Below are 12,122 nucleotides of genomic sequence, written 5' to 3' on the forward strand. Positions count from 1 at the left end.
CTGCCTGCCTGCCTGCCTGCCTGCCTGCCTGCCTGCCTGCCTGCCTGCCTGCCTGCCTGCCTGCCTGCCTGCCTGCCTGCCTGCCTGCCTGCCTGCCTGCCTGCCTGCCTGCCTGCCTGCCTGCCTGCCTGCCTGCCTGCCTGCCTGCCTGCCTGCCTGCCTGCCTGCCTGCCTGCCTGACCACAGTCATAAGGCTGGAGGCCAAACAAAGCAGCACACGGCCACCATTTTACACCACAATAACAAACTCACCAGTGGAATGTGCCTTTTGAGGTTCCGGCATGTGCCCTCTGCACCTTTTCTTTCCTTTTATTTCCAATCAGGCTGGTCTTCGTCCTTCTTCACGCAATGAAGCCATATTGATGCATTAATATTCCCTATCACACTTTCTTTAAGCAGCATATTTAGACACCACAAACTTATTTAATCACTTAAGTAATACACTCGGTAGACACCTGTACCTCCACAATAGGTTCAATTCCAAGTCAACCTTGGTTGATTAGTTGTAATGATCGAGCACCGAGACCACACCTCTTAACAATCTATTTACTTGATCACGATGACACTCCTCGTTATTATTGGCCTACCTATATTCATAATGCTAGCACAATGAAAATATGAAATAGTGACACACCCAATGTAACTGTATTCTATATAACAAAAAAAAATCTACAACAAAAAACTAGTATACAAAAATTCATGGCCAAATTTTCTAGGACCACTGGCCAAATTGTCAAATCTCATCATACTAACCGTCTAATACACAGAATTACTTGGTAACCATATATCTAAATTAAAGGAAAAATTAGAAATTTTAAGTTCGATTAGGGATCATAGAAAAAAAAGTAGGGAAACAAGGGAGGTTGCCTACGCCTCCAGATATACTAGCGAACATTTAATCCCTAATCCAGCCTATACCCTAGACCAAGACTGAATTAGGGATTAAACGTTCACTAGTATATCTGGAGGTATAGGCAACCTCCCTTGTTTCCCTACTTTTTTTTCTATGATCCCTAATCAAAATTAAATTTCTAATTTTTCCTTTAACTTGTTTGTTTACTTTTTTGTAACATTATTAGGACTGGTGAACCCACACATACCGCATCAAAAGAAAGGATGGCGCCAGAATTAATGTTTTCATCTGAACGCACGCCGCAGCTATCACAAACTACTTCAAAAGTACAGTGGCCATTACGCTTCGATTTCAGCTATGTTCAGCCCGTTACACAGCGCTACAGACAAAAAAACAGTAAAAGAAGTCCCTCTGCAACAATCCAGTCACCACGAAAATATGATTCGCGTGCCCCCAACTATCAATTACTGCCTCGTAAGTGCAGTGGCTGTATTACGCTTCGCTTTCAGCTATGTTCAGCCCGTTGCACAGCGTTACAAACGAAGAACAGTGTTAGAATCATCTCTGCAATCAGTCCAGTCTCACCACAGGATGATTCCCGTTTACAAACTTACTGTATGGAAGCCATGCATCGTGCTTCCGCGAATCAACACCTTTGGCTGTCAGCAAAAAGAAATGGGACACAAAGGAGGACAAAGGTAAGTGTTAATCCGCTGTTTGACAGCCTCACCTTTCTAAATTCTGTAAGTGCTCACAGTCATCCTTGCCTGTTACTAAGATGTCATCTAAGTAACAAATAGTGTGGGGAATGTCTTGTAACATGGTGTCCATTATTTGCTGAAACACTGACAGGGCTGATGCTACCCCAAAAGGAAGTCTTGTATACTGGTACAGACCCTTTACTGTATTGATGGTCACATACTTAAATCTAAAGGCTCTTGTTGGTAGGCCAGCTCAAATCAAGCTTGGTGAATTTTTGTCCACCAGCTAAGTGCGTCATTAAATCCTCTGGTCTTGGTAAGGGATATTTGTCAACCAGGAGCTGTGGTTTGACTGTTATTTTATAATCCCCACACAAACGCAGCTCCCTTAGGTACTGGCACTACAGGAGCTGCCCAATCAGAATGTTCTACTTTTTCAATGACCCCAGCCAATTTTAATCTATCTAGCTCGTTTTCCAGTGATTCCCTTAAAGCATACGGCACAGTTTGTAGCTTAAAAATTTTGGTGTAGCATCGGGTTTGACGCTGAGGGTTGCCATGGCTGTCTTAAGCATTCCCAGGTCTTCCTTAAATACCAGTTCATATTGCTTTAATAGTTTTGCTAGACTGTTGTGTCCTTCTTTCATTGCTACTGAAGCAATGGACTTCCAATCTAGGCAAATGTGCTTTAACCAGTTGCGGCCCAACAAACAAGAACCAATATCTTTAACAATATATAACATGAATTTACTTGCCTGCTTCCCATAACTCACATCAACTTGTGCTTCTCCTATCACTTGAACTTGTCCTGCATAGGATTTCAGTAACACAGGGGAAGGTTGCAACTCGAGGTTTGAAAAAGACTTCTGGTACGTACACTTCTTGAGAAAGTATCGTCACGGCAGCTCCTGTGTCCACTTCAAACATAACTGGATGCCCATTAACCATCAACTGTGCCATAAATGGAGGGTGTGACTTTCCTCCCACCTTGAAAACTGAAACACTACCTGCCTCCAATCAGTCCATGGACTGTGGCTCTTCGTCTAGCCATCTAGCAGGCTGCACTTCTACTCCACTGCGACAGACTTTAGCCAAATGTCCCACTATCCTGCACTTATGGCACTGAGCATCCTTATAACAACAGTCCTTTGCCCAATACCCTGTACCTCCTATAACAGCCTGTCTGTGACTTCTCTCTGCTTACTCGTTGCTGACCTTTTTGTGCTACTCTATTCACTTGTTGACCCTCAGCATTCATTCTCTGGGAGTTTCTTTCAGCAGCCTCTACACTCTGGGCAATTTCAATAGCCTCGTTCAAGGTTAGCTTAGACTCAGTCAACAATTTCATTCGTGAGGGTTCATGTCTTAGCCCACAAACTACTCGATCCCTCAATGCTTGTTGCTCGCAGGTTGTTGCAAGGCGTCTTAGTTCTGCCACATATTCTGCAGTTGTCTCATTTGCTTCTTGCTGTTGTCTATGAAATTGAAATCTTTCAGCAATGATAACCGGTTGTGGCTCAAACTGTTTCTTTAAAATGGCAACCAGGTCAGCTAAACTCATTTCACGTGGCTTATCGGGAGATACCAAATTTGTTAACAACGCATACGTTTCTCGACCACTGGTAGTCAGAAGTACTGGCACTTGCTTGTCTTGGGCAACGCTATTCATTTCAAAATATAGGGACAGACGGTCCAAGTAGTCAGACACTCTCGGGATGAAATTCCTCAAGACGGCCAACAAAAGTGGCCATATTTCAGTCTCGTCACCAAATTGTAATGTATGAAGCCAAGCGAGACAGCACACAACACAAGTAGCACTATTCATCGAAACAATAAGAATACAATGCGCATGCGTGCAATATATTTATTACATCATAGCTGTACAACACCTCTATTACATCATAGCTGTACAACATTTTCCACTCAGTTTGGATATCTGGGGAGATTAGTGGTTTCTTTGTAAAGGGGTCAACATTTGGTGTAACTGCAGCCTTTGGAACTCCATAATGTTGTAACAATGTTTCTAGTGACTGCTCCCCGTAAATTGTAAATTCATTGGATTCATTGTCTGGAATTTTCTTGGGCTTAAAATATTGAGTTAAATGGCTTGCAATGTTACATTTTAAGTCCTGTATGAATGGCTCCTCCACAGTATTCTTTTGAAATGAGCCTAACTCTTCAGTGGTAATTTTTATGCTGGTAGCTTAGTTCATGCATTTACAGGCAAACAGGAAACTATGAATCTTAACAATGGTTTGATTACAATGAAATTCCTACATGACCTGAGCCTATACTGTATGATACAGGTACTCAATTATAGTCAAGTTTATAGATGATAGAAGAAACATACATTTTCATAAATCTTTGACAAAATTGCTTCCAAATTTGATCTCACAATGGTAAATTTCAAAAATTTGGGGGGGGGGGGGGGGGGGGGACATGTCCCCAGACCCCTCTAGATTTGTGTGCTTCACACACTTGTTTTCCCCCCTTCATCAGTGATAAGCCAAAATGCCCCTCTTGCTGAATTTTCTAAAATAAACCCTGAATGTAATTACATACCATAAATAAATAATGAGAATAAGTTGTCAAACAGTTCATTTGGAAGGAATTACTGTCAAGTAGATTTCTGGTGTTAGATTTTGTGCCTACACACTATAGGTCACTATAGTGTGTACCTTGTTATCTATGGATTATGTGTCTAGTATATAAATCAGTTACCACTTGTAGGAGTTACGTCAGCTCCACCAGTTGTGCCATAACAAAGATGAGATGAAGAATGAGTTAGTGGTGAAGATGAAGGAGTTGGATCATCAGATTAGTAAACACCATAGAGACACTAAAGACGCTGTTCATAAGGTAATACACCACTTGTGTGCAATGTACAGTAAACTCAATTATCTCCACATAAAATTAATTATCAACCATTGTGTGCATACACATAGCAACAACTAGTATATTAATTTATAGGGATCCAAGCGATAAAAAGTAGTGAAACAAGAGATGAATGATGGTAGCTATTACAGCATAACTCAGTGAGAAATCCCTACTTTGGCATTGAACACAAAATATTTGTTATTAGTGCTGTGAACCTGCAGAGTTTACTAAAACTGGTTATTGGAAGGTGAATAATTGGATATTGACCCGTTATTGTCTGATTGTAAATTAGCAGACATTATGGCACTAAACATGCCTTTTGGAAGCCTTAGGGTGGTACCAAAGTGACCATCAACATCCTGCCTTACAATAACAGTTATTACAAGCACATATTTACACATGCTTTGAGGTTATGTTGTGATGTTAACACTTATCAGCAGGGGTAATTTATGGTTTACCAAGTGGGTGGGTAAAACCAGTTAAAAGGCTTCTTAGCCAATAATTTGCTTGACCTAGACAATACTGGTTAATAACTGGTTGTTATACTGGTTAATAACCGGTTGTTATACCAGTTCACAACACTATTTGTTATATCATGCCAAAGTAGGGATTTCCCACCGAGCTATGCTGTAATAGCTACCATCATTCATCTCTTGTTTCACTACTTTTTATCGCTTGGATCACTACTTCATGTTTAACCCTCTCACCGCCACAACCGCCATATGGCGGTTTCAATTATAAATGCCCGTAGCATCACATTCTAAACGCTCTGTAACTTCACTCGAGCATTTTAGTAGCCCCTGCACTTATCCTATAGTGGGCATGCCCTTAAGTGAACGGGAGCAGGGATAACCAGTCTCTCACGCACTATTGCGCGGTTAGATGATGCAATCGCATACTTTCGGAACATTGATAACAAGCATTGTAGATGATTCTTCGACGTGATAATGGCACTACTAATAAAGAGAAACAGTAAGGAGAGGGATTATATAGGTTGGAGTAGCGTGTTGCTACTTTTGTACACCTCAAAACAGTGACCTCGTGCTTGTATGCGCATGTGCACATGCCAGAGGCGTAGCTAAGGGGGGGCATTTGCCCCCCCATCACTAAGTGATTTTTTTTAAACCTTCGTCACAAGTTTACCAGTATTAAACTGACACGCAAATGACTGTAAATTATGTACACTACTACGCGGTATCACCACTGCAGGGGTTGCTAGTGAATGCGCACGCACAACATTCAACTCGCTCGTGAATCCATCAAACGAAAATATTAGAGACATACTTCTATATTTAGCCTATAGATTACTCGCGTGATAGAACATTTTTGAATCTAAAAAGAGTGACCCGCTTCTCCGCAGCAGGAGTCACAAGTGACAAAGGAGACCAGATGACGCTACGATCCTGCTGCCTACGAGGTGATAAAGTGTTAGCTAAATAAATGTACCAGGTTTATTTTATCGAATCGATCACACTGGACCTTTGTACGTACGGCAGTGCAGTGTGTTTTTACTTTGTCAGTCAGTCAGGTGGATCAGTCAAGCTTACAAGTTCTGCTAGCAAGACAGGTGGGATTTCGCTCGGGATTTTGTGCAATACATGGCATTTGAATTTCGCCGAGTGAAGTGAGTGAATACGTCATCCTGTCAGCAGTGTGCTAGGACTGCAGCACAGGCTGTGGCTAACGTAAAGTAACTTGTATTTGCACTAAAGTATTAGCTCTACCGGACTGGATGAATTTGTTGGAGTACAGTTGTGGCACGTGCGATGATGCTCGACGAATATAGCTACCTCGATTGGAAGCAGTCAGTACTGAAATAGTTACGTAGCTAGTTATTTAAGCCGTAATAATACAACACCGTATGTTGGCTAGCCCCCCATTGGGTCATTAGCCTTTTTTTTGCAATCATGAATGATTTTGAGTGTTTCGTGGGGGAATGCCTGCCTCTCCATCACCTTCTGGCTAGCTACGCCCCTGGCACATGCTCAAATGCTGGAAAACCAGACTTAGAGATAATCACTTCAACTGCAAACAGGTTATAGTATGTTCACGTTGAGCTGAATCCTCAAAAACATTTAATAACTCATGGATGCAATTACACACGATCTTGAAATTTGGCCCATTTGTAGTAGTGCTTGACCCGCTAAAAATATTTCAAAATCTTTTTGTTCAAATGTTTGACATAATATTTACAGCCAATCAAAAATTTTGCAATACATTTTCTATGGAGAAACCATATAAGTACAGTGTCCATTACAGCCCTTTCCCGAACTTGTAATGGAGCCAAACCGTACGTGTCTGTTGTTGACACCTTTGCTGTTACCAATAATCATCTGGTTGGCTGAAATGTTAACTCCGTTGAGAAAAAATCCACTTTCAATTTTTAGCTGTTTTTCAGGATTCAGCTCAACGTGAACATACTATAGTGATGTTTATTGTATTATTATAAACAGTGCTAGCCTGTAAAGGAGTGAAATTTCACATTTGGTTTCACTTAGATCGATTCGAACTTTAAAGTTATATAATGGGTTTGTGGTTGCTCATGTGTAAACAACAACTTCATAATCGAATTCCTTGTTCTATAGCGAGTAAATTAATATATGATTATATGGTATGATGTGTAAGTTATAGCAGTTTAGAAACAGTAGATTGGAGCCAACAACATAGTGGCCTAATATACAATGATTGTACGTGCGTCTAACAAGTTTGTCCAGATCTAAAGTCCAGTCACAACATAGTCTCAATGAGACGATCTGATGGCTTGACTATGCGTAACGATCGTCAAGTGGTTGGTGGTACAGACACTTGAACACTCACTGTTCCATCAGTAACAGAATGTCCAGCATCTTGAGCAGTATTAGATTCATCAGATTCAGACACATTTGGAGATTCACTGCTTCCTTGGATGTTGTTCGATGGAGATTGTTCATTGTCTGTTGATGTTGTCTGGTCATGATTTGGTAGCAGTGGTGAAGTTGCATTTTCGATGCCACTGGTAAATTAATTGCCTCGTTTGTTGTTTCATTCTTCTGGTTTGTTTTGTAGTGGGCTTGTTTGCCTTCTGGTAAGATGGTCAACATGACGCTTCCAAGCTCTACCATCTTGTAAAACTGTCAAGGACCTGTCCGTTCCACCACCGTCCCTGCCCACCAGGTCTTCTCCTGTTGCAGATCTTTGATATATACCGGATCTCCTGGATAAAACTCTCGGTACTTGGACTGAATGTCATGACAATTCTTCTGATTACTTTGAGCTTGTAAAACATTAGTTTGGATATCTGGCTTGATCAATGACAATCATGTACGTAGTTCTTATTGTATACTCAGTAAAAGTCTACACAACGTGGCGTATTCTAACTGATGTGCAACCATACACTCTGCGCATGCGTACAGAATCACATGTCTATATATATATATATATACAACACTCCTCCCCCCTAAGAAAAAATTACATACATAGCCTAACAAAAACAAAACTGAATTTTTTTAAAAAATGAGAAGAAATTAAGTCATTGTACAATCACTCTGTGTGTGTGTGCATAGCATGATAAGTCTGTCAAATTAAGGAAGTTCCTCTATTAACCTACGGGGTGGCTGACAATTGCGTTGTGGACGCACGACTGGTTCTGGTGTAGAGTTCATAACCGCATCTGGCTGTTCATCAATGTCTGAACTCTCTTCAACTATCACCAGTGGAGTACGGGCTAAGTACTGGTCAGTGCCAACCCCATCGCTAGGAGGTGTGTTGCTATCTGGTTTAGCAGGCTGAGTCTCTGGTCGGGGCTTCAAATGGTCTACATGAGCTTGTCTGAGATAGCCATTGATGTTCACTTCATATGTTAGTGGCTAAAGTTTTCACACAATGTTTGCAGAAGCCCATTTACCAGACACACAGGGACGCAAGTCACGAACATATACTGCCTGGCCATTAGCAAATGTTCGAGGAGATTGACTTTCAACTCGTTCTTCAGCTGCAATAGACATTCGCTGAGCTATACAAGGATGAACAAGGGGTAGACGTGTTCTTGGTGCCCTCCCCAGGAGGATTTCTGCTGGTGTGTGGCCGGTCACTGAGTGGGGGGTGTTTCTATAGCTGGCTAAAAACTTTGAAATCTTTGCTTCAATAGAGTCTCCTTTGCTTGCTTTATTCAATGCTTGTTTCACTGTTTTTACCATGTTTTCCACTAATCCATTTAAGGATGGATGATATGATGGTACCCTGCGATGGTTGATTCCATTTCATGATACAAAGTGGTGGAATTCTGTGGAAGAAAAGGGAGGACCATTATCACATACTAACATTAATGGGAGTCCATGTGTAGCAAACATAACTCTGAGTTTATCAGCTGTTTGGGCAGCTGAGGTTGAAGTAACTACAAATACTTCTGGCCATTTTGTAAAGGCATCTACAGCCACCAAAAGCAACGTTTTATTCCACTGTGCTTGATCAACATGTACCCATTCCCAAGGACCCTTAGGAACTAGCCAAGGGTGAGCTGGAGCTAAAATGGTGGCGCTGCAGCTACCAGAGCACACTGGGTACAATTGCGGGCTATGTCTTCAATTGTGGAATTTAGTTGAGGCCACCATATGTAGCTTCTGGCTAAGGATTTCATGTGACTCATCCCTAAATGATTTGTGTGAAGTTCTTCTAGCAATGGTGTGTGAAAAACTCTAGGAATAACTACTCTACTGCCCCAAAGAAGACAACCGTCCACTACAGAGAGGTTATTGCGCCTGTTGAAGTAGGGAAGGATGGAAGTATGCCATTTTGCTGGCCAACCCCCATGTTGTACAGCTTTGAGAACAGTGCCCGAAACACTATCACGCTCTGTGGCTTTTGCAATTTGGGAGGCCACCACTGGAAGTCGGTCTGTCACTACAACATGTACCTTCTCTGCTCTATCACGATTTTCATTAGTGCTGGGTAGGCGGGAGAGGCAGTCTGCCAAGTGATTTTGTTTACCTGGGGTGTGCTGGATTTGATTCTGATAAGCACTTAACACCAACTCCCAGCGTTGCATTCGTGCAGCTGCAAGTGGAGGGATTCCTTCTTTCTCACCCAATATTTTACAAAGTGGGCGATGGTCGGTGACCAGTGTAAAGCTACGGCCATACAAGTATTGATGGAATCTACATACTCCAAATATAATAGCTAACGCCTCTCGCTCAATCTGAACATAATTTCGCTCAGCTGCTGTCAAGGTGCGTGAAGCATATGCTATGGGTTTTTCTTGGCCATTGGGCATTACGTGGACTAAGCATGCTCCCACCCCATAGGCTGAGGCATCACAAAACAACTTCATAGGCTTCTTAACATCAAAATGAACAAGCAGACTATCCTCACACAAAAGCTTTTTCGCTGCTACAAATGCTTCCTGATGTTTAGCTTCCCAGGCCCACTGGCTATTTTTCTGTAACAACCGGTGCAGGGGGTGAACAGTATGAGACAGTAAAGGCATGAACTTGGAGTTATAGGTAAGCATCCCTAAAAATGATTGCAATTCTACTTTGTTCTGGGGAGCTGGAGCTTCTTGAATTGCTTTCACCCGATTTGTGGTTGGTCTGATCCCCTCATTTGAAATGCGATGGCCCAAAAATTCAAGCTCTTTTTGAAAAAAAAAAAACAAACACAATTGGCCTTATTTAGACGTAACCCATACTCACGAATCCTGATTAGGACTTTGTATAAGTTGGCTTCATGCTCTGCTCTGGTACTGCCCGTGACTAAGATATCATCAATAAAATACACAACACCAGGGATGCCATTTAACACCTGGGCCATTGCTTTTTGCCATAGGACTGGGGCAGTTGAGATACCAAATGGAAGCCTACTATAACGAAATAAGCCAATGTGAGTGTTAATGGTTAGCAGTGGCTGACTGCAATCGGATACTCTCATTTGTTTATATGCACGTGCGAGGTCTAGCTTGGAGTAGGACTCCACATTTGCAAGTGTGCTAAACATGGATATACTTGTGGGCAAATAACTGGTTTGATTGACACCTTAAAGTCTCCACAAATTCTAATTCCCTCATCTTTCTTATTTATTACAACAATGGGTGCAGCCCACTCACTTTGCTCAACTGGAATCAATTCTCCTTCGGAAACTTGTGCCTTCAATGATGCTTCCACCTTCTCTTTCAAAGCAAATGGAACTGGTCGATGGCGATGGAACTTGGGTGTAGCTGCTGGGTCCACAGTGATCTTTGCTTCACTTCCTCTTATTAGTCCTAGCTCCTCATTGAAAACAACTGCAAAGTCCTTCAACAAAGATTCTTCCAAAACAAGGTTGACACACCTAGCCACAGGGGCTGTTGCCTTTCCAATCAACTCAGCCACATCAAAATCCAGCAAGTACATCCAGTCTCTTCCAAAAAGGGGATAGTGTGTAGACACATCTACCACAATGAAGGTTGCACTGAATGCCTTGTCATTAATCTGTATCTCAGCTCGACACTCCCCTTTCACATCCAACGGTGACTGATCATATTGTCGCAGTGTAACTGAAGTAGGCATCAGGCGGCAAGCTGTGGCGAGTTGTCCTTGGAACAAACTCCACGGAACAGTTGAGCGTTGTGCACCAGAGCCACCTTCCATATCAACCTTGATTCCATTGATCTTCACTGAAACGATGAACTTGTCAGCAGGGTTGCTTAACTGGAAAATGTTAAATAATTCTCCATTGCTATCACTTCCATCACTCTGTTCCTTGTCCTGCAACTGATGCACTCCCGCTTTGCTTCCACTTGGTGACTTGTGTTTCTTGTTCAACTCTGTCCTCTGCTTAGATCTGCAAACCCTAGCTAGATGGCCCATCTTTTGACACACATGACATTTCACCGTTTTGAATCTGCAAGTATTAGCTGAGTGACCTTTGTACCCACAACGATAACAGGATCCATAAGAAGTAATGGTGTTTGTGTCACTGTCTCCTGCCAGGGAGTCTGAGCTGCCTCCTTGCATGTTCCCACTTTCCTTTGCCACTGCTTCCATTACTTGGGCTCGTTGCAGTGCCTTTGTTGCTGTCAGCTCGGTCTCACACAGCAACTCCTGCTGGCATTTCGAATCTTGAAGCCCACATACAAATTGGTCTCGAATGGCACTCTCTAAGTAGGCGCCAAAGTTACAGGTCTTGGCTAAGATTCAGAGTTCAGCTATGAATTCCGTGACTGACTCCTTTTCCAGTTGATTTCTCTTGAAAAACTTGAACCTTTTCGGCTATCTCAATAGTTTTTGGTCGGTAATGACCGGCGAGATGCTGTAAGATGGCGTCCAGTGAGTGGTCGCTGACTGCAGTAGGGTGCACCAATGCCTTAAGCTTTGAAAAACTTCCTTGGCCAAGGAGTGTTATGAACAGGGCTTTCTTGCGATTGTCACCTTCGCCGGGACGAAGGTTATTGGCCACACAATAGAACTCGAATCGCACATGAAAGTCTTCAATGGACTCCTTCTGTGGGTCGAACTCGCGGATTGTGCCATGGGCCATCCTCGTCGCCAGATATTGTATACTCAGTACAAGTCTACACAACGTAGCACATTCTAATCGATGTACAACCATACACTCTGCGCATGCGTACAGAATCACATGTCTATATATATATATATATATATATACAATAGTTCTCTCCCAAGAAACAATTTGGCAGGATTAAGACCTGTCGTTGGATGGGTTGTTATGTGGTATGTTAG

At 42.3% G+C, this 12,122-nt stretch overlaps 1 protein-coding gene across 2 annotated transcripts in view; it reads left to right on the forward strand.

Moving 5' to 3' along the window:
- LOC136255699 (structural maintenance of chromosomes protein 2-like) overlaps window positions 1–12,122 on the forward strand; it is a 90,520-nt gene that overhangs the window by 63,294 nt on the left and 15,104 nt on the right. For both annotated transcript variants that reach the window (XM_066048511.1, XM_066048512.1), the window contains one exon: window positions 4,285–4,413. In XM_066048511.1, the coding sequence (XP_065904583.1) occupies window positions 4,285–4,413 (129 nt within the window). The remainder of the gene's footprint in view (window positions 1–4,284; window positions 4,414–12,122) is intronic.

The sequence above is a fragment of the Dysidea avara genome, chromosome 5 (genome assembly GCF_963678975.1).
Source record: "Dysidea avara chromosome 5, odDysAvar1.4, whole genome shotgun sequence".
NCBI classification, from domain to species: domain Eukaryota; kingdom Metazoa; phylum Porifera; class Demospongiae; order Dictyoceratida; family Dysideidae; genus Dysidea; species Dysidea avara.